The 24300-nt window shown below is 34.1% G+C and overlaps 1 protein-coding gene across 2 annotated transcripts in view; it reads left to right on the forward strand.

Annotated features, from left to right (window-relative positions):
- Positions 1-23511, forward strand: part of LOC143238495 (potassium voltage-gated channel protein eag-like) — a 103834-nt gene extending 80323 nt beyond the window's left edge. For both annotated transcript variants that reach the window (XM_076478781.1, XM_076478782.1), the window contains exons 5-10: positions 3203-3598; positions 5554-5977; positions 8441-8640; positions 10002-10254; positions 17191-17387; positions 19647-23511. In XM_076478781.1, coding sequence (XP_076334896.1) covers positions 3203-3598; positions 5554-5977; positions 8441-8640; positions 10002-10254; positions 17191-17387; positions 19647-20759 — 2583 coding nt within the window. In that variant the 3' untranslated portion in view covers positions 20760-23511. The remainder of the gene's footprint in view (positions 1-3202; positions 3599-5553; positions 5978-8440; positions 8641-10001; positions 10255-17190; positions 17388-19646) is intronic.
- The last annotated feature ends 789 nt before the right edge of the window (positions 23512-24300 follow it).

Raw genomic sequence — 24300 nt, forward strand, 5'->3', positions numbered from 1 at the left:
CAGGGCATTATTTCCTCACGTAGTATTCCTTTAGGACATAATACTTCGTAATGTACTATCCTAAAGAACTATTGTTGTAATATCTTTTCTGAACTTAATAATTTGTGATTTATTATTTCATTATAGCTTAATTTGATGGTTTAGTATTTCATTAGAACTTGTGTTGTAACCCAGTAGAACTTATCGTGCAGCTTATTACTCCATTAAAACTTGTATCGTTATGTAGTATCCCGTCTGAACTTAACTCATGATATAATTTAACTCGTAATATAATACTTCGTCTAAAACCAACTCATGATTAGAACTTGTGAAGTAGTACCCTATAAGAACTTGAATATTCTTGAGCCGCTTAATGATCAGACTATACGTTAGATTATAAGTTTCCTACATTTACTGCAGTGATTGTTTCGTACGTTACACGAATTTAAGCCTATATAAGTTGACATATAGGAGGCAGGAAAAACGAATAACTGGGTTCCATTAACTGTTAATGAGATTTATAGTCATGTTTTTTCTATCCTTTAATAATGGAACTAATCATACTAACCTCCAGTGGCTCAGCGGCAAGGCTGCGAATTTGCAATGCTAAAAACCGGCTTTCGATACCCGTGGTGGGCAGATCACAGATAGCCCATTGTGTAGCTTTGTGCTTAATTCAAAACAACAACAACAACTGGTAATACTAATTTCTAAACTGTTGCTCATGGTAATGGAACAGTATTGTCAGTACATTTATTATTTCATCAACACACACCAATTCTATACAAAAATTAATCATCAGGAAACATCGAAACCATAATGAAACGTTAGTTGAGGCGAATTTCAACATCAAAATTATTTTGGAACAATAAAATACTGTTATTTTGTTATCAACTATTCCTTTATCAATAAGAAAATGCTTGTTTAAAAAAACATTATATTCCAAATTCATAAATTAGAAAATTTTGCTAAAAGGCTTTTCATCATAATTAAAGATTAAATATTTGCATAGTAGTAATTAGAGTAGTAAATAGTAATTAGAAAGTGTAAAATTCATTTAAAGTGATATTTCGGGGAACATTACAGGTTATAAACGTCAAAAGAAAAAAGTGAGGACTACACGTAAAAGTGATATATTGAAAATTAGAGGGTTTTGAACGTTCTATTAACACATTTTTGAATGTACAACTCATTAAGTCACGTAACAACCACAACCGCTATAAAGTTGAGGTGGGATGTATCAGAACGATATTTCGACATTAATTGGCCTTTCGTGGGTGGAGTACTGCTTCTAAAATTTATTTTTTATTGAAGTGTGTGTAACAGCCTTTTCCGATAAATTTTTGTACATTCAGTGTGTGAAAACTCAGACTAAGATTTAGAACTTACAAGACGGTGATGTCACTTATACTTTTCCAAGATGGTGGTATTCATTAAAAACAAAATGGGGCTCCAGAGCCATCCAGAAAGAGAGAAACAAAAAATTTGACTCACTGACAAAGCATTTTTAGTGGCAAAAAAACAGTCCATACATCCCAAGTGACAACAGTATATGGTACAAAATAATTAAGAAATGCCTCTGTCTCTGTGGAAAAGTGGCATCAGTTACGTGTACACAGGAAATGAAGAATAACTGTAGAAAACTATATGACCAGTACCTAGTCAGAGAAAAATGACACGATGACACTCGACAAAGCATATGAGAACTTTTCAAACTTTAATGGCTTGTGCTATTTTCCACTGGTCAGCGAGTGATAAAATTCCAAGTTGTACGTCACATCACAAAATATAAACTGTTTCAGATAAATTCTTGATCAAAACCAGGAGCTGTGCCAGATACAAGTTAGGAGTCAGAACAATGGACAGAAATATTAGGGGAAAATCTTCCTATCATCGGAACATTGTTCTGGACATTCTACAAAGAAATACCACAAAAGGAGATAATGTGTATAGACTCACTGACCAAGCATTTCCAGTCATAACCAAACATGGTCGCCCTGTCAGCTGTGGGAGCGCAATGTTACAGTAAATCCTTCTGTTTATTGGTAAGAGAGTAGCCAAAGAGTTGGCAGTTGGTGGTTTTGACTAGCTGCCTTCCATCTAGTCTGTCACTACCAAATTAGAAATGACCAGCGCAGGTAGTTAAAACACACCAAATCAGCCATACCTTTTATTCAATCGCCACATAATTCAAGCAGCTGAAAAGTGATATGATTGTCCATGTTATTTCATAAAAATACATACAGGTCACATTACCTGATGGAACACCTATAGGTTTCTCTGCTAAATAGACTGTTGGAAATGGCGTCGGAAAACTACCCCTGTACATAAGGTGGATTATCGAAAGCATGCAGAAAGGAGGGTGTGTTTTGATGATGACATCTTTATGATGGAGCTTTCTTTGAAATAGAAACTACGCTATAGAGCTATTTTTAAGATATACAAAGACTTTAACTGCGTAGTGAGTCTCCAAAATCGTTTTAATATAACGTACTCGAGCCTATAAACGCCAGGAGTTAAGAAAGCATAAAATGAGTTACACATAGTACAACAGATAGAAAATTTCTTTGGATGTTAACTGCTATTTATCATACCCAAAAACAATAGGGGATTCACACATTTTATTGCACATGGTAACAACAGGTAAGACACTTTGTTACACATGAAAACAACAGCTAAGATACATCCTTTATACTCTATGGAACATGGAAATATTAGGTAATACAGAGATTAACAATAAAGAATATGCCTCTTTTATGCTTTAGTATGCAAGCAAAAACGGGTTATATGCATCCCATACACTGTATCGTATTTTTGGCATGGAGTGAAAGCAATAAATAAGCTGTATTGTATAAATTACAAAGTAATTCCCTGTAGCCACTTTCTGTTAAATAAGCAAATATATTTGATCCCATTCTTTATCAGTAGAATTCAATATTTAGATTGATACATGATTAAACATATGCGATTTAAGTAAGCCAGTTGCAAATGATGTGGTATCACTTATCTAATTATCTTAGAAAGGTCGTAGTCGAGTAAGTAACGCTATTAAAGAACAACAAAAAACAATAATTTTGGTCAAGTAATTCTGACACTTATAATCATGGATCTAGTTACCAGATATGTTATCAACAATAAAAAGCCAATATCGCCAAACTATCTGCTGTTATCATTGCCTTTAATTTAGAACGGTTTTACTCTTAGACATTTTTTCACACCCCAGGTGATGAGCCTGAGTTCCGATGTAACGCTCCAGTATCGCCAGGAGGCTCCTAAAACACCTGCTCACATTCTCCTACATTACTGTGCTTTTAAAGCCATTTGGGACTGGATCATCCTTATCCTCACCTTCTACACGGCTATCATGGTACCTTACAACGTAGCATTTAAAAGTAAGAGTAGTGAAGATGTTAGCTTTCTAGTTTTGGACAGCATTGTTGACGTCATCTTCTTCATCGATATCGTTCTTAACTTCCACACAACCTTTGTTGGGCCAGGAGGTGAAGTGGTATCTGACCCAAAAATCATCAAAATGAACTATTTAAAAAGTTGGTTCATAATCGATCTTTTGTCCTGTCTCCCCTATGACGTTTTCAATGCCTTCGATCATGATGATGATGTACGTATCTCATTATTTTCAACTTTTTTGCCCAAAAAAGTGATACGAGGGCTGTTAAAAAATACGCGGACTGACGTCATAAAACAAAATGTACTTTATTTAGAAGTTACAGGTCTGGGACCCCATCAAAGTACTCTCCTCCCCAACGCACACACTTATCCCAACGGTGTTTCCACTTGTTGAAACAGTCCTGGTACGCTTCTTTTGTAATGTCCTCCAGCTCCTTCGTCGCATTTGCCTTAATCTCGGGAATCGTCTCAAATCTTCTTCCTTTCAAGGGTCTTTTGAGTTTGGGGAACAAGAAAATATCGCAAGGAGCAAGGTCAGGTGAGTAGGGGGGTGGGGAAGAACAGTGATCGAGTGTTTGGCCAAAAACTCACGAGTTCTGAGGCACAAATTTCGCAGCAACGCGGTGCATCTTCAACTTTTTGGTCAAAATCTCGTAACAAGATCCAACTGATATCCCACAGTCTTCAGCAAGCTCCCTGACAGTCAGACGTCGACTTGCCCGCACCAGGGTGTTGATTTTGTCGACGTGAGGGTTGTCAGTTGACGTGGAAGGACGTCCAGGACGCTCATCATCTTTAATGGACTGTCGACCATCCTTAAAACGTTCATGCCACTTGAAACATGCCGTACGCTTCATAGCAACATCACCGTAAGCCGTGTTAAGCATAGCAAAAGTTTCAGTCGCAGATTTTCCAAGTTTAACACAAAATTTCACAGCAAGTCGTTGCTCCTTCAGGTCATTCATTCTGAAATCCGCCAAACGAAAAAATCGCACTTCACTTAAAACCGTGTAGCTAATACACAAATGAAGATATCTGAAGAAATGGCATCGTAATCAGCTGATCTGTGCGAACCTAGCGACACCAAGCGGATTCCCCTGGAACCAACTGAAGCCGTGCAATTCAAACAGTCCGCGTATTTTTTTAACAGACCTCGTATGTTCCTCCTTCCTTTTTAACCATCTTATCTATCCATACAAAATAAGTTAACTATGTTCTTTAGAGATTAAAAAAATATCATACTTTTAACTAGAAAAAGTTTGAAATTTATCCCATGACTAAAGAAACTATTCAATATTTATATTTTTCACCTATCTTTTTCACGGAATTAATGCATTTTCATTTACGAGTATACTCTATAATCTTGAATATGATTTGTGAACTACTACAATTTCTACTTTTGAACACAAAAAGAGAGGAATAATAAATACGAGTTCGGGCTTTGTTTCAATTACAGATTTGTTTAACATTTATTATTTTTTGTTTTCTCAGTGTAGTCTAAATCGATTATAATTTCACTGTATAGGTCATTTGTTAAACCTTTTTTAGAGTACTGTGTTAAGTCTTGAGATTTTTATCGTAGAAAGTGCATTGAATTGTTTGAAAAGGTTCAGGGGAGGGCTCCTGAGATGATATTTAGGATGAAAAGATTGTCAAAAGAGTGCAATTTAATTCTGTAAAATTGTTTCTCTTTTAAGAGAGAAGAGTTTAAACGGGATTTGATTGACTTGCTTACATTATTTTAAAAGAATTGATAGTGTGGATACGTCATTTTTGTTCATTCTTAATGGTGAGAATGTTAGGACTAGATGACAAAAATACAAATTTTGACTTGTTAGTAGCCATTATAAACTGAGGTAGTTTTTAATTTGATTGACCTTGATAAAGGATTGCCTTTAAGTGTGGTGAATGCAATAGTCTTAAGGGAGTATAAATGGATGACTTGGCAAATATTTGACTAATTGGGGCTAATGTTGCTTTGAGTTTGTTCGTTTGTACGTATCTGTTGTTTTTTAATTAGTTTGCTTTAGTTGATGGAACACACTACAAAAACCAACAGGTCTCTTGTTGTCCTTAAATTGCATATTTATGTAATGTATTGAAAATCTCTTCAGTAGCTTTAAACTGCTTGTTTCGTAATATTTACCACCTGACTTTTCTAAGCAGGGTATTGGAAGTCTCTTCAGTGCTTTAAAAGTAGTCAGATTACTTCGGCTTGGAAGGGTAGTGAGGAAGCTAGACCGTTATCTGGAGTACGGAGCTGCCATGTTGATCCTTCTGCTGTGTTTTTACATGCTAGTGGCTCATTGGCTAGCCTGTATTTGGTTCAGTCTTGGTCGTAGTGATGCAGAAAACGGTTTTGTGTTTAGCTGGTTGTGGAAACTCTCGAACGTTACTCAAACACCATTTTATTTTCATATATCAAATGAATCTTATGAAACTGAACTCGTCGGAGGTCCTCCACGTGAGACGATGTACGTTACTGCCCTCTATTACACAATGACCTGCATGACAAGTGTCGGATTTGGTAACGTGGCTGCCGAAACGGACAATGAAAAAGCCTTTACCATTTGTATGATGATAATAGGAGGTGAGATAATATAAGAAATAGTTATATATAAAATACTGTAAGTACTTGTAAAGATAAACATGATAATTGCTTCGCGTTTACGTGATGACAGACTTAACATATGATATATTTGACAGTAACTTATCTACACACATTAAGAATTTATAAAAGCTTGTGTAATACTGTTGTAGTGTGCGAAACACGGAATTGTAAACCACGTGCATACATGGAACTTGTCTGTAGAATCACATTTAGTGCTGCTGTAATATAAGAAAGATTTAACTGAAAACCACCTTAATACAATGAAACTATGTAAAATCATGTTGAGTACTGTGGTATATCCGAAATGTTAGTCTGTGAAACATTGTAATGCGTAAAATGTTCTGTAAAGTAATGTAACATACTGTAATAATACACGAAATGTTTGATTGTAAACCAGCTGAATACGGGAAAATATGTGTAAAATGACATACCGTTCTCTTCCTAATACTGAAAATTTTGGACAGAAAAGTCATATGACGTAGTTTAGAAATAAAAGACATTATGGGAGGACACAGTTGTAAGTATGATAATTTAGAACGATATAAACGTGGTTTCTGTAACCGTGATGGGCACAGCACAATTAATCCATTATGTGGCTTAAAAACAAACCAAAGACATTTTTGAATTAAAAGCTAATTATTTTCAACAATATTCTACGAAATGCGCCCCCTAAGAACAAAATGTTGTTTTCCCCTACTAGGTTACATGTTCTACCACTAGGTGGCAGCCTACGCTATTAAAAGACATAATTTTTGGAAAATATATTTATTCAACTATTGTACAACTCATTCTTATTCATTTTCATACCATTGTCACAAATGATAAATTTGTCGTATTTACTATACAGAGAATAAGAAAAAATGGCGTTACTTCTCAGCAGTAAATCTGTTCCTCTTTTTCTGTTAACGAAGAGCTTAAAATTAGATTATGGATTTTTTAATACAGAAAAAGTAACGTGAAATTTTATACTTTTAAACCTTGTATATTAATACTGTATGCGTAAAGCTTTAGACAATTAAATGTTCTGTATTAATTTCATAGGACATGAAATTTTATAAAGTTAAAACGTTGTGTATTATTGTTGCTAAGCATGAAACTTTATGCAGTTAATCTTGTATATTACTGTTGTAATATATGAAACTTTATACAGTTAATATGTCATGTTATTATTACCACCCTTTAAACTTTGCTCTGTTAATCTTGTTGTGTTGCTGTTGTAATACAAAGAGCTTTTTTACAGGTGAGTTGTTTATTATTATTGCCAAAACTATATAGGAAATCACACTTAGTGGTTGTTGAAAGAGATAAAAGAAAAATGTTGAAGGTCAACATATTTGTTCTGTTATTGTTGCCAGTTGTATAACTTTACAGTGTTAGTTTTATGTGCCGCTGTTCTAATACATGAAACTTTAAACAATTAAATTATTCTGTATTATTGTTGCCAGACATGAAACGATATTCTTAAAGATTGCTTTATTTAACATTGTGTAAACTCTCTTCAAAAATATTTTGATATTAGCAAATCAGCAATTACATTTGTAGAGATTCAGAAAATTGTTCTTTTTTACAAGTTCTGGTTTTTGTATTACTTGGTTTCATACACGTTTATCAAATTGTTTTCGATGTCTGCTATTTATATTTATCTATGTATTAGTTACTGTTAGATGTTTATTAGTTGGTTTTAGGTATCCATTAGACAGTTTTATTTGCGTATTAGCTGATGTTTATTAGCTGTTTATTACTGAGTTGTTGTTGGTTTTTAACTGTTTAATGCTAACTGAGTCTGTTTATTAGTTATACATGTTTATTAGTTGTTTTTAGCTGTTGATTATTCACTTTGTTAGATATACATGACCGTTTTGATCTGAGAATAGTGCAAGTGTTAAGTTTAGTTCTTTTTTTTAGAAGCGATAGTTTAACGCATGCTTGTTTACGTAAGTGTGCGAATTGTACGTTGAGTAGTTCAATTACCATAAATTGGCGATTATTGTATTATTGCGTCCTGTTACTGGAATATCCTAAGTTCTTCACTATTATTACTTCTTAATAACTTGTCGTGTAAGGAAAGTTTTAGGCTTCAAGTGAGACATCTATAAATACACGTCCAAAATGTTGAAGTAAAACGAAATTAAACAAAATATTTATTAATTGGTTTTAGCTTTTTATTGTTTGTTTTATCTGTTTATTAGTTGATTTTGTCTATGATTTAGTTGGTTTTAATTTTTAATTGTCGGATTAAGCTATGTATTATTTGGTTTTAGCTGTTTATTAGTTTTCGTTTTAGGTGTTTGTTATTTGGTTTTACCTTGTGTATTAGCTCGTTTTAGCTGGTTATTTGTTGTTTTTAACTACGTATAGTTCGTTTCAGTACTTTATTAGTTGATTTTAGCTGTATTATAGTTTTGTCTCGAATTGTACAGGATAAATTGCTATTGTTTACAGCCCTGCTGTACGCAACTATATTTGGTCATGTGACTACAATCATCCAACAGATGACATCTGTCACGGCTCGTTATCACGACATTCTGAATAACGTGCGTGAGTTTATGAAGCTTCATGAGGTGCCCAAAGGACTTAGTGAGCGGGTAATGGATTATGTCGTATCCACATGGGCCATGAATAAAGGAATTGATACGAAAATGGTAATAAACTGTTCCGTTTGTTTTGCACATCATGTAAACTAGGAAGTTTGTTTAGCACTAGCAGGAAAATAAAATGGCTTATTTTAATGCTGATTGAAGTGAAGGAAAGAAAAACAAATAATTTGCAAAAACCAGCAGTGAACTGTATTTAACACCCTCAGGAAATAAAATGTGGGAACAGAATGAATCGGCTAATTTAAGATCTACACCTCGTTCATAAATATGTAATTCGTGTATTATTCAATATATATATATATATATATTGACTTACCGTATTTTTAATGGTTTAAAGTCTTTTAAATATCAGTTCAGATTCTGTATCCGTCCTAAAGTTTTTCTCGTTAATAATTCAGGTGTGGTTTTCCTCTTACATATTTCATTACTAACAAGAAGTTGATATTCTGTCTTTGACTTAAAGATTTCATATCGAACAGTTCAGCTGTGATCTTAATGGTATAGATATCGTCACTTACAGTTCAGCTGTGATCTTAATGGTAAAGATATCGTCACTTACAGTTCAGGTGTGATCTTAGTGGTAAAGATATCGTCACTAACAGTTCAGCTGTGATCTTAATGGTAAAGATATCGTCACTAACAGTTCAGGTGTGATCTTAATGGTAAAGATATCGTCACTAACAGTTCAGGTGTGATCTTAATGGTAAAGATATCGTCACTGACAGTTCAGGTGCGATCTTAATGGTAAAGATATCGTCACTAATAGTTCAGGTGCGATCTTAATGGTAAAGATATCATCACTAACAGTTCAGGTGTGACCTTAATGGTAAAGATATCGTCACTAACAGTTCAGGTGTGATCTTAATGGTAAAGATATCATCACTAACAGTTCAGGTGTGATGTTCTTAAATATTTCATCAGTGAGAGTTCAGCTTCTGTCTTCGTCTGCTGAATTTAATCGCTAGAATTTCATGTGTGGTATTTGTTTGTTTGTTTTTGAATTTCGCACAAAGCTACTCGAGGGCTATCTGTGCTAGCCGTCCCTAATTTTTCAGTGTAAGACTAGAGGGAAGGCAGCTAGTCATCACCACCCACCGCCAACTCTTGGACTACTCTTTTACCAACGAATAGTGGGATTGACCGTCACATTATAACGCCCCCACGGCTGAAAGGGCGAGCATGTTTGGCGCGACGGGGATGCGAACCCGCATGTGTGGTGTTCTTCTTAGAAATTGTTTAAGTACTCAAATATAAGCCATTCTATCTAAGCAGAGTCAGTTCTATGTTGAGTCGTTTTAATTATCTCGACATTTTTCTTTGTTTAGATATACAACAAAAAGCAGAACTAAGAATAAAATATGGTGTACTCGTCCGCTAGACTTAATATTTCAACCTCTTCTCTCCAGGTGTTAAGTTATTGCCCAAAGGACATGACAGCTGACATTTGTGTTCACTTAAACCGGAAAGTGTTTAACGAACATCTGGCTTTCCGATTAGCCAGTGATGGATGTCTACGAGCTCTAGCAATGTACTTCAGCATGGACCACAGCGCCCCTGGTGACCTATTGTATCACACTGGTGAAAGTATCGATACTTTGTGTTTTGTTGTTTCTGGGTCGCTAGAAGTTATACAAGACGACGAAGTTGTGGCCATTTTAGGTAAGTCGTATGTGTATTGAGAAGTCTTAACTCAAACAGTCATTGTAAGTAGAGCTTCCTAATTCAGAGGCCCGGCATGGCCAAGCGCGTAAGGCGCGCGACTCGTAATCCGAGGGTCGCGGGTTCGCGCCCGCGTCGCGCCAAACATGCTCGCCCTCCCAGCCGTGGGGGCGTTATAATGTGACGGTCGTAAAAGAGTTGGTAAAAGAGTAGCCCAAGAGTTGGCGGTGGGTGGTGATGACTAGCTGCCTATTACACTGCTAAATTAGGGACGGCTAGCACAGATAGCCCTCGAGTAGCTTTGTGCGAAATTCCAAAAAAACCAAACCAATCCTAATTCAGAAGAATTATCTTATAAAGTAATAAATTAGATTGAAGTAAGGAACTAGTGACCAGTTTAAGAGAGGCTTAATGATTAAGTCATTAGTTGATGATTAGTGACACCGGAGAAACACTTGCGTATTATAAACAGAAATTTGCATTTCGTTATTCGTCAATCTAGTTGTTAAAACTTTAACATTTTACGCTGTTTATAAAAAAATGTAAGGAACAACTCTCATATCCCGTTCAATGGATTTTATTTGCACCTAGTTTTAAATTAGCTATTTCACGAAAAAGTGCTTATTTAAAGTAAAATTTAGAAACATGTACGGTTTATTTCCAGACGTAACGGTTATTGTAAATAATATATAGCGCTGTTAATTAAAGGGAAGAAGTGGCGGTTATTCTAAATAAGGTTTAAACGTGTGGTTTATTTCACGATGTAGCAGTTATTGTAGAAGGAAAGAAATGGTGGTTATTCTAAATAAGGTATGCTGTTGAAAGGAAAAAGTAGTGATGATTTTAAGTAAGATTGGAGGATGTAGTTTATTTCACATTGTAGCGGTTATTTTAAGACATAGTGATGTTTAACGTAAGAAAAATTAACATTTAAAACAAACTGGAAAGAAAACATTTTCCTAATATCTTAAGCTGTAGATAAAGCATATAATGTTAATCTGATAATATCTCTGTTGTCGTGGTAATAATAGACTATAGCTCACACCAACAACTTTTGAGCTACTTTAATTAAATATTCGAATTCTACACACAAAGAGCGAAGCGCGATTTCACGACAACGAGATGTGGACTCACTAACAATTAGGCATATTCAGCACCCTCGATTTTGGTCTTCTGACCTAAGGGAAAGCAGTCACAGCATCCCTCACTTAAAGTGGCTGTTCTTAACTGTCTAATTGGATTCACTGTCATTCTTACAATGTACAAACAGTTAAACATGTGAAGTGTGTTTCATAGCACTAAGTCTTACATTTGATACGTTCGGCTTCCTTACCCGATACGCTAACCACCTGGCTACGGTCGGCATTTAGGTGTTGTTAAGATATTAGATTCCATGCCGTCTTATACACTATTCATTAGGCCACGATCAGCTTGTAAACTTTGTTGAAATATTGGATTCTATTCCGTCTTATACATTAATCACTAAGCCACGTTCGGCCTGTAGGCTTTGTTGAAATATTGGATTCTATTCCGTCTTATACATTAATCACGAAGCCACGTTCGGCCTGTAGGCTTTGATGAAATATTGGATTCTATTCCGTCTTATACATTAATCACTAAGCCACGTTCGGCCTGTAGGCTTTGATGAAATATTGGATTCCATTCCGTCTTATACATTAATCACAAAGCCACGTTCGGCCTGTAGGCTGTGATGAAGTATTGGATTCTATTCCGTCTTATACATTAATCACTAAGCCACGTTCGGCCTGTAGGCTTTGTTGAAATATTGGATTCTTTTCCGTCTTATACATTAATCACTAAGCCACGTTCGGCCTGTAGGCTTTGTTGAAATATTGGATTCTATTCCGTCTTATACATTAATCACTAAGCCACGTTCGGCCTGTAGGCTTTGTTGAAATATTGGATTCTTTTCCGTCTTATACATTAATCACTAAGCCACGTTCGGCCTGTAGGCTGTGATGAAGTATTTGATTCCAGACTCATGCAGTTCAGTACACTAACTATTAGGTCACATTCGGTCTGTATACTTTGATGCAAAAACGAAAAACAACAACAGCAACATCCTTATGAGCTTGGTTGAGCCACTTCTGAATTACTTACTTTAATTTAAGAACTTCTCAAGATTACTTTGCCATCCGTTTAACAAAAATACAAGGATTACTAAATTGATGGTTAGTGTACTCAGTTTTTGTACAAATATCGAATGTTACTGTAAAAACAAAATACATAAAATCAGTTCCAACAATAATTAAACTGGGGCTCTAAAAAGAAATTAATAAAAGTGCCCTTCACGCTTGATTACTCGACTATTAGACATCCTAAGTTTTTTCAGCCCATAGTGCTGAGCTTGCAGAAAATTACAGGAAAATATTTCAGTTGTGTCAGTTTTACAACTTTCTTACTACAACAAAGTGTAGTGAGCGTGGTCTAATGGTTAGTGTTATCATGAAGTCTGGGTTTCGAGATGTAATGCTGTTAGATATGCTTTGTACTTTGTACTTTCAGCTCTAGGTGCACTATCAAAATGACTGTTAGTTCTGTTAATCGCACAAAATCTTTGTGCTGCTGACTTGCTCCTTTCTCTCTGGTCAGTAGTTCAAATATCGTGCAGGAGTTTTTGACCTGGTCATCCTGACTTGCTGTGGATAATTTGCCATTCGGGAAAATTATCTTTTCACGTTTATCTTCAACACGTATTCATTTTATACTTATGATGATTATGTACTTCACATGAGAAGAACACTTGACAAAGAAACTGCTAGAAGTATTCGTTGAACAACTGCTAACCCCGTACTGAATTAATTCTTGAAGATAAACACTCAGCTGACCAGGTCATTCTAAAGCTCAGAATTCGTAAAATCCGTAACATTTCGTTAGATTTTAAAATATGGCTATATTTTGATACACAAAAACTCTTGTTTGTTACAGAATGTAGTTACACATTAAAATAGTAAACTTTATTCTTTATAAAACTCGGTTACATTCTAACAGGACAATCCCCGTCGTTTGCTATAAAAGTATTGTTGCATTTTAACATAACAAACCTCGTTTGTTAAAAATTTTAGTGATTACATTTCCACAATAAAATCTTCTTCGTTATAAAATACGGTTGCATTTAACACAAGAAATCCAGTGTGTTATAAAGTATGATTACATTCTTACACAGAATAAAATCTTCTTGGTTATAAAATACGGTTGTATTTTCACACAATAAATTCAGTGTGTTATAAAGTATGGTTACATTTTGACACAGAATAAAATCTTCTTCGTTATAAAATACAGATGCAGTAATCTCTTCCTGCAGATATTGTCTTCTTAGTTTATTACCATCTATTTGTTCCTCACAGTTCCGGTTATGTTTTCTGCCCTCATAACAGGACACTTTTTCTGAAATAATTTGGGATGAGTTTTTATTTCCCACATACCTTTTTGTGTCTGTAATATGTCTTCTTAAGTTACAGTTTAAACACCTATTACCTTGTGGCTTTCTTCTTCGATTCTGATTAAACATTTGTCTAATTAAACTTTTAATTTCTTTTAAGTGTCCATCAGAGATAGTCAGTTATGCGATACTGCTCAATCTGATGATACAGTAACATTCACTGATGGCTCCTTTTGTTTTTATTTGTTAGTTTATTGAAGTTCACTGAGAACTAAATAACTTCCTTTAAAACGATGTGTCTCCATCTAACATGGTATTTATGAACTGGAGGTTAATTAATCATGTTTACTAAAAATAAAATAGTGTGTGATTATTAAAAGCAACAATACTTCATTAAACAGTAGGATCTTGCTAACAACAGAATAAAATGTTGTTCGTTATGAAATACAGATGCAGTATTCTCCTCCGGACTGTGAAAATAATGAGCGAGTTCACCGACTAGTGCCTGATCCAATAACAGGAATAGCTCGGTGTGTTAATTAAACCGTGTCGTTGTAATTAATGTAAAAGAATCAAACAAGAAAGTACATAATCTCTACTTCTTCCAATTATTCCTAGTGAAAAATTTAAGATTACAAACTCTCTTGAGCAATACTATGTTCCAATTTTAAGAATTACAGAGAAATCGAAAATTGCGAACTTTAAACTAAAATGAAAAGGAAATATGTATCACAGCTCGGTACAACATCCTGTTCCCTATGTCATCAAGAGACTGAACTTTGGTAAAAAGTAAAAAAATTATACTGTTGGTGATCAGTTCAAAGAGAAGGTTGTACATCCGGAAGGAAAACGACGGTGAAATATTCTTAATTGAATGCATGGTACATACAATGAAACATGGGGGAAGCAGTTTAATGGTTTGGGGGTACTTTTCTGCTGATGTGACAGAAGATATTTACAAAATAGATATAATATGAACCAGTGCAAGTACCATAAGATACTGATCCATCATAGTATATCCAGTAGTTTGCATATTCTTGGTAAAGGATTCTACTACTAAGAAGATAATGACCCCGAACAGTCATACAACCTAAGCAGAAATTACTAAGCTAAGAAAGAAGCTGCTGGAGTCGTTCAAATGATGCATTGGCCTCCACAGAGTTTTTATTTGAACCCTGGTTGGGCAGATCTGAGATTTGATAGATCAAAAACTTGACAAATCAAAAATTACTTCCAAAGAAACTTTTGTGGGAGTGTAGTAGAGACGTTTGGAGTAAACTCCCAAAGGATACATTGGTTAAATATGTTGCAACAATGCTTGAGAGACTGTTTGCAGTTACTAAAGCGAAAGGGGACACAAAAAATATTGACTGTTTGCTAAACTGAAGCACTTTCACTGAGTTTGTATTATATTAAATATGAAGATTGATAAAAATTTTGATGTTTCATCTTTGATATGTTTTCTGTTGTTCATTGAAAATTGTCTGACATTTAATATTTGGCTATGTTCCACCACTTTTGCACTGTACTGTAGCTTGGAAGAACCGCCCTAACGAAAGGGTAGAAAATGGTAATAAGAGACAAATGTTCCTCCTATTTGTGTAACGTAATCTTAGAAGAGAAAATCACCAAGGAGAGTTTGTGAATGGCATTTTACTGTTATATTTTCCCAAAAATTGTTCAACGGACTTTACAATCGAATGAATACAAGTAAGTTTATTTATATGCTAGGTAAATATGCTAGGGTACCATCAATGATTAAATTTTTATTGATAATGAAAACGTTATTTCTGAGCTTAGGTTTAGGATTTTGTGAAAACGGTAATTATCTATGGACACCGTTAAGGAAGAAGTTAACTGATTTGCTATCGTTACGTGGACTAGAATTTGCATTGTTTTCACCAGATAATTCTAAAGAGTCCAATAAATGAAAGGCGATTCTATAAAAAGAAATACAAAGAACTGAAGAACATTAGCGACCATCAAGATTTACAAAAATATTTAGTAAGGTAATTAATTCCCTTTTCAAGTTTAACGTGGTTCCATTTCACATATATATAATGCAAATAGTTACACAGAACTGTGAATTTAAACTTCGTAAAAGTTGTATTGGTTTTAAAAACGGAGGATTTTCCATAACTCAACTATGAACATTTCAAAAATCATGTTCATTTTCTGTCATATAGGGATTTTATACAAATCTGGAATAAGAAACTCTTACTTAAGTCAAATTATTATTTAGTTTACCACAATGAGCAGTTTGTTGCTTATCTTGTATCTAATTGTAAAAACGCTCAAGAAACTGAAAAACACAAAATGTGATACTGCAAATAGATTCGCAACTTCTCTGGAACCCTACAAACTTGCTTGCGAAATGTGATGAAGGTACATTTAGATGGAGTGAAGTAGTGGTAAAAAACCACAAAATGCAACATTAAAAATTTGTATATTCCCTTATGGACCTGGTCCAGCATGACTAGGTGGTTAAGGCTCTTGACTCGTAATCCGAGAATCGCGGGTTCGAATCCCCATCACACCAAACATGCTCACCCTTTCAGCCGTGGAGGTGTTATAACGCTATGGTCAATCCTACTATTAGTAAAAGAGTAGCTCAAGCGGTGAACGTTGATGACTAGTTGCCTTTCTTCTATTCTAAATTAGGGACGATTAGCTCAGACAACTGTCGTGTAGCTATTCCCAATTTTTCGGTTAATCTTGTTTCTACGAGTAGTTGGAATTTACTGCGATTATATTGCATAATTTACAGCTTCAAAGTTGAACTGCATTATTGTATCAACAGGACTCAAAGTCTAAAAACGCTAACTATTAGGACATATACAACCATAGTTCAACTGGCACATGAATGTGACCCGTTTGAAGAATGTTTCTGCTTGATATTTATATTTAATACACTTTTGTACAAATATATGTATATAGAATTAGTAGTCCAGCAGACGAATTATACTAATATGATTAGTGGTTTACCACCATAATTGGGGCTGGAATGTGCCTTATTAATATTACTTTTTCTTTTATTTTTATTTATTTTTCTTCTTCTTTATATTGCAGATCAGTCACCTTCCCACAACTGTCTGCAGGTAGTGAAGGATGATATAGATGTGAGACGATTTCCTTATCTCTATTCCTTTATTTTATTTTATTATTCTTTATGTGAGGTTAAGACTGATAGACGGTTATTCCCACCGCAGTGTGGATCCTACCTTTTGCAGTCATCTCCAAAACCTAGGAACAATTTATATCTGACATTATAACCTGTACCCTTGGATCGTTTCAAATGGTGCATCATTTTTTATTTTGTTTCGGCTTGTTTTTGGTTATAACAAACTAACGTTAGTCAGAGGTTTGGATTTGATGTTTTTAATGTAGTCCTTCTTTTTTATTTTGTTTTATTTTACTTAACTCTGCAATATTAATATTATATATTAGACTATGAAACCATCTACTTTAACCAAGCAGCATTTGAATGTATTTTACAATATTCTTCATCTAATAATTTATTTAATTATTTGTAGGACAAAGTGATGTTTTCGGTGATGTTTTCTGGAAAGAGCCTACAATAGGTCAGTCCTGTGCCAACGTCCGAGCATTGACTTATTGTGATCTACATTCCATTAAGAGAGACAAACTTTTGGAAGTTCTGAACTTCTATCACGCCTTTGCGAATTCTTTTGCTCGGAATCTCGTTCTTACCTACAATCTCAGGCACAGGGTATGTGTTTAAACTTTAAACTAAATTCTGTCAAGAGGAACTAGCTTTTGAAAGTTTTTAACTTCTATCATGCTTTGTTCAATTCGTTTACACAAAATATTTTCCTTCTATTTATATAGTAATTACATAGATATTATATACTGTTTAGTATAGGCTACAGAAATAATTTTCAATCAATTTGCTTGTTTAAATGTAAAATTTCACTAATGCAAATTGTGCCCTATGCAGTGATCGAATTCTGAATTTTGTCTCTATAAGCCCTCAACTTTATCGTTCAGTTACCAAGAAATGCTTTAACTCTTTTTTTTTTTATAAAGGTTGTTTCTGTTTCCATAAACTTTTTAATTTGTGCACCTCCAATCACATATATAGTCGATATTTTACATAAATGTTTTAATTGCTATGAATCTGTCGAGATACAAAATTCGGTTTTATTTTTGGAGCTGATACTTTCTGGAGTGATAGGTGTTTGCAATACCAAGAATATGGAAAGGAAGCCTTCAGTCTTGATTTAGACTAAATAATATCTGAAAAAGAAAGATACGGCGGAGCATAATTTGTGTAACAAAGATGTTAGAAATTATCGTTTTCAAGAAGCAGCTTAAAATAATAGAAACCGTCTGAATGGACAATATTCTATACCGGTTTTACTAGCATAGAAGTTCAGGTAATCTAAGATTTTTGTCAGTTATTTTTACAAAAAGCTGTTTTTTATTTATAGTTAGAGTTTCACTGATTTTCATACAGAAAATGTTAATTCCTTCTAATATATCTGGGGTCCAACTAATCGATTGACACGTGCTTGTCCTCGCGGCCGAAGGGAAAGAGGAATTAAATTTATGTTTTTCACAATACAAACATAACTTCGTGATTACACTAATTTTGCGAACTTTTTGCTCTTCATCATCTTTTACATTGACAACTGATGTGGGAATCAGCTAGAGACACCTGTCAAATTGCTATATTGAAATATTGCAGCAACCCAGGGAATTCAAAGAAATAGGCTTAGTGAAGTTCTTCAGTCTTTAAATGCCATCTTTGTTGAGCGATTCAGGTATTTATTTGAAAAAACAAATATATAGTTGGATAAAATACTTTTTGCTACTACAGATTGAATATTTTGGTTTCCTAAAACTATAATTTATCAGATATTCTTTTTTTTTTTTTCGTTTGGAAAACAACACCTAAAGCAGTTAAATTTACGTGAATAAGTAAATGTACGTATCTAAGCAATTGCTGTTCCGATAAACGGAGATACAGGAATAATGTTTTAAGATTGGATATGTCGAATGTAAACCTACACTATATATTCAAAGGAATAAAGTTGCACCAAAGTGAAACGTATTGAACGTAGCATAAGGAAAAGTAGTACAGTATGAATTTCGCGCAAAGCTATACGAGGGCTATCTGTTTGGTGCGAGGGGGATTCGAACCCGCGGATTACGAGTCGAGTGCCTTGGCCATCTGGTCATGCTGGGCGTCACTACAGTTTGTAAAATTTGAATTCTAACAATGCTTCTTTTAGGGAATGACACTGTACCAACGAGAAATACGTTGAACCTGACATAAGGAAAATTATCCCTGTAATTAAAACTTGAATTGAAACAGTATGTATTCAGAAGGTTTGTATTTGACTTGATGTGACATTACGCTGGTCTTAATTACGTGTTTTAATTAATGTTATCGTTGCTTCGTATACATACTAGTAAGTCAGCTGTAATTCTGGGACATAAAATGTTAAAATTCGCGTGTTGATACCCGTGATGGGTACAGCAAAGATAACCCATTGTGTAACTATGTTACTTAACAACAAAAGAAAGGTATACGTCGGTAATACAATAAGGTGTGGTTTTGTGTATGAGATTTCTGTTTTTGTTTTACATTAGAGGAGTTTTATGAGGGGCTGATTCTTTGCTCGCATTCCGTTTCTTCTGAAGTAATTTTTTTCCCCTAATATACTTTATGCTATAATATGTTGTGTTCTATCATATTGTTCTACTAGTTCACTGTTTTGCTGCTTCCCTACTTCACAGTTCTCCTAAAAGCTGCTTGTTTTGTTTCCCTACGTCAACGTGCTGTATAGGATTGTTTTATTTACCTGTTTCACTGTTCCGCTAAAGACACTTTGTTTAGTTCCTTACCTCATTGTTTTGCTAAAGACAGTTTGTTTAGAAATTTATATCATTGTTTTGCTAAAGACAGTTTGTTTAGAAATTTATATAATTGTTTTGCTAAAGACAGTTTGTATTGTTTTTGTAGCTCATTTTCCGTAAAGTTTCTGATGTTAAGAGAGAAAAAGAATTGGCAGATAGACGGAAGAACGAACCTCTTCAAGATTTCTCTCAGGATCACTTAGTACGGAAGTTGTTTAATCGCTTTAAAAAGACTGGTCCAGAAAGGTCTTCCGGTATCAACCAAGTAGGTACTCTGGCTGTACCTGATGTGGAAAAAAGAGATGAGAATGATGAAGATAAGAGCAAGAACGCTACTGTGAAAGTATTTAATATTACCGAAGTAGTGAGAAAACATGAAAAAAATTCAAAGTGGGGGGGGGGGTTTAAAGGAGGAACTACCTCTGTCGATGATAAAGAGAACAAAGTTGGATTTGAAAATAAAATGTTAGAGAAATGGGGGGAGAATCTAGTGAAAAAGAACGACTCTCTTCACTTAGTCAAAGATACAAAATCAGCGTTAGGGGCAGGAAGTAAAGGGTATGGAAAGTGGTCCAAGATCTTAAGTGGTCGTCAAGAAACGATTGAAAAAGTAAGTGAGCCAGACTCGCATCAGGTTACACTAAATCGAAAAGATGAAGAAGACTCTGCTAGCGATGGGCAATCAAATAACATTAACAACAGTTACCAAAGAAATCTCCATGTTGAAGAGCAGACAACTGTTAAAGAGAGTGCTAGTGATAATGATAATTTTAACAATGAAACTTGCTCTACTCGTAATATATTAAGCACAGATTATCAAAAGATGGTTGCAAATTTTATGAACTTAAGAGTGGACCTCAAACTCGAAATTCAAAAATTAAGCAATAAAATGAACCATATAGACGAACAAATATCGGAACTCCTAAAACTTTTTTCTCATTTATCTGGGCCTCCTAGCAGCCCACTTCCGCTCTCTAAGAGTGAAAATGTTTTCACCCTAGAGCCCAATACTTCAGGATATCCAAAACATACATGCTGTCATCATGGATCCTTCAAAAGGAAGAGCAGTCACGGAAAATCAAAGTCAAAATCTCCAACACATCGAACGTTTTCTACTGAGTCAGCACTCAAATCAGGGCTAGAAAATGAACTCGAAAACTCTCAACAAATTTCTTCCATTCCTCAGTCTCCTAATAAAGGAGAACAGGAGAATATTTGAGAGTAAACTACTATTAGTAATAGTACATAGTACAACAAATACATTATATCTTGATACAAAAAAAATAATTACTGAACTGAGTATTTATACGGGCATCATATGTTAAGTTATTTCTTTACATGATTACATTTTAATTAAAATTTGCTTTATGGCCTTCGTTTTAGAACTTACATCATTGAGAGAGCATCATAATATCTTAAACTGTAAAATAAAAAATTAACGAGATCTTCGAATTAAAAAAAACTTTATCGTCTTCTCCTATGACATTTAAAACAAATTATGTTAGAAATTTAACTACACTCTTTCTGATTCTTTATTCAACACGTAGTCCTAAGTTATCATGGACATCCTGAGCATATAGTCTTAAACTATCAGATATATTCGATCAGTTTACAACGTACTATACACATAAACCAGTTAAACATCAGTCCATTGACTGCAATAACTGCCTAAAATCTTAGTTTTATTCAAACAACTCTTTCATATCCGTCTGTTTTAAAATATTACTCGGTACTAACCGTCCAAAGAGTTCCAAAAGGCAATCTGGTCATAATGGGTAATTCTACAAAATAAACATGCCTTATAACAACATTTTATGTTGTTGTTTTTTAAGTAATCGGATGTATTGTGTATAGAAGAAGAAAATATTCTTCTGTGAGATTCTTCTTCATATACTAGACTATTTGCCATTTGCATCCCGTTATCGCAAAAAAAAACTAATTATAATAATTCATCGTGCCAAGCACTTTGGGGCTGTTGGTACGTTGAAAGGATGTTTGTCAACTCCCACTATTCGGTTAGACGGGTGTTTAGATGAAAGACACTCCAGGATCTTGGGTGACATAACACTTAGGTGTTTCAGTGAAAGATACATCAGGAGTTTTCAAAACAGAATACTTAAACCAAGATTGTATGTGTTGTGGTTACGTTTAGAAAACTTAGATTATGTTCCTGTATCATGTGTTATAACGACAAGAATTGGAGTAAAATTGTTAATAATACAAAAAATAATGTTATAGAATAAGCAGAGTTGATAATGCAACCAAAATATTTTAACAAGAAGAATTATGATAAAGTTGTTAAAATATATTTACATAACAGACTAAAATCAATTTTAGCCATAAAAAAGAGCAATTATATAAATTTATGTAAAGTTTTAATGTTGCAGAGTAACTGTGTGTTTGTTAAATTATGTAGTATTTTATTCTTCTGTAACCTAACAGGTGTCGCTAGCTTCTAAAATTTTTCTGTCTTGGGCCAAAGATACAGATATCAATAAAAATTGTGAAATATAACTACATTGTAGATTATTATAATTAAGGTAAAATAAAATAAAATTTGTGATCCTGCGGTTACTCTTATATAAAAGAAATAATTTAAAATTTAGAACTCTGGCACATACATAGAAACGTAAAGGTTGTGTTTGTATAAGTTATTTGAGTAAGTTCAATCTATTTGAAATATTTTATTTGTTGTTTTTTTTTAATTTCGCGCAAAGCTATTCGAGGGCTATCTGCGCTAGCCGTCCCTAATTTAGTAGTGTAAGACTAGAGGGAAGGCAGTTAGCCATTACCACCCACCGCCAACTCCTAGGCTACTTTTTTACCAACGAATAGTGGGATTGACCGTTACATTATAACGCCCCCACGGCTAAAAGGGCGAGCATATTTGGCGCGACGGGGATGCGAACCCCGTTTCAGTTATCGACTCAATTAGCTATGCATTCACGTATGTCGCTTGTTATTAAAGAGGGTTGTTTATTTTATGTTATAGATAAATAAATAAATTTGACTGATATTTCACAAAGCGGTATAATTACCTTCAAAAATCGGTTTGATCATAATCTGTTTATAGCTGCGTTAATAACTGTATTTTCTTACAGTGGAAAAGTTCCGTCGACAATCTTTTTTGAGAAAATTTTGTTGAAATCTTTGTGTATAAGACAAATTAATGCTACATTACCTGTTTAAGGTACATCAGTGTCGCTTCTAGCATATAGAAAGAACCCAGGGCATTAGTAATTGTTTATAAATGCTGAAACATTAGACACCAAAGCACCGCTAGGAATAAGAGATTTATAAATATTTAATCTTTAAAGTATAAAATAGCTAATTATCTTAAGCATGATGAAACATTCTTTTGAATAATAAAAATAATTTTTGAACTGTTATTGTTCTTTCGTTTTACTATTAATTTGAAATTATATTATTTTTTTACAACATAATTCTCAGAGTAATTACTCTGATATATAATTTGCTTGTTTAATAAATAGTTATTTTGAAAATTCTAAAGCAACTGTATAATTGATTACCTGATTTTGTAGCCCAGAACTACAACGATTATTTGCTTTTAAAAGTTTTGTTGAACCTGAATGAATACTCTCCTATTTTGAAATAATGTTCTTTCTCTCGTGTCCGCTAAAATTATCTTCGTTTCATGTATTTTTAAGAATCTATTCTGTACAATCAGTTTCGATCTTTGATGTAATTTAGAAACTGCATAATTTATATCACGATTATAATATAAATAGTCATTATTCTAGTTTTAGCTTTTTGTTCATTATAGTAATATTTTTAACTTTCTCAAGTTGTGATCTCTGTGTTCTTTATCAGAGGTCAATCATCTACTCTGTTAGGGTTAGTACATCATGTTGTGATCACTAAAAATAGCTCGGATGTGGTTGCTCTTAAAACAACACATTATATATTTGAAAGATCATTTACTTTTCCACGCATTCTGATATATTGCTATGTAGGTCAATAAATACAGAGCCTGTACATAGCAGATGTTTGTAAAATAAAATATTATTTGTAATAGTAAGTTGTTTTGTTTAAACTGTCTTTACTTTTCTTATTAAATATTTTGATTACGTACGAAAACATTGGTTTATTATACCATTCACTTACACTTCTTCTCTCCATGTACGTTCATATAAAAACGCTGAATCCTGGAATACAAAACCCAGTGTATTACACGATTATGTAAATGTTTATTAATACCATGTCATAGAAATGAGATGTTTATAAATAGTTGAGGTGTAAAGAATGAAATTATTAGTTATATTAAGCATGCTAGAACATACGTTTGCATAATAAAATAGATTTTTATTTAGTTTTTGTTTGGTTTAGCTCAAAGCTACACAATAGGCTATCGCTCTGTCCACAACAAGGGGTTGAACCCATATCTAAGCGTTGTAAGTTCGTAACCTTACGGCTGATCTACTCGAGGAATATATGTTTTGTAGAATTTTGAAGCAGCGTGAAGCCAATTGAGGTATGAATTGTAAACAAGCAGCTTTGAGAGTTTATCCTAATATTCTATTAATAATAGCAGATGGTGTCTGAACCTTGGATCTCCAATTTGGCGAATTTACCAGTGTAAAAACGTGAGGCCCATTGAGATATGAAACGTATAGTCTTGGCAAATTATAACTGTAAAACGTGATACACCACTGACGCGTGAAATTTATAGCCCTCCACAGCAGCTGTTAACAGTATAAAGACGTAAGACACCATTAAGATATAAAATGTGTGGGCTTCAA

The sequence above is a fragment of the Tachypleus tridentatus genome, chromosome 13 (genome assembly GCF_004210375.1).
Source record: "Tachypleus tridentatus isolate NWPU-2018 chromosome 13, ASM421037v1, whole genome shotgun sequence".
Classification (NCBI taxonomy): domain Eukaryota; kingdom Metazoa; phylum Arthropoda; class Merostomata; order Xiphosura; family Limulidae; genus Tachypleus; species Tachypleus tridentatus.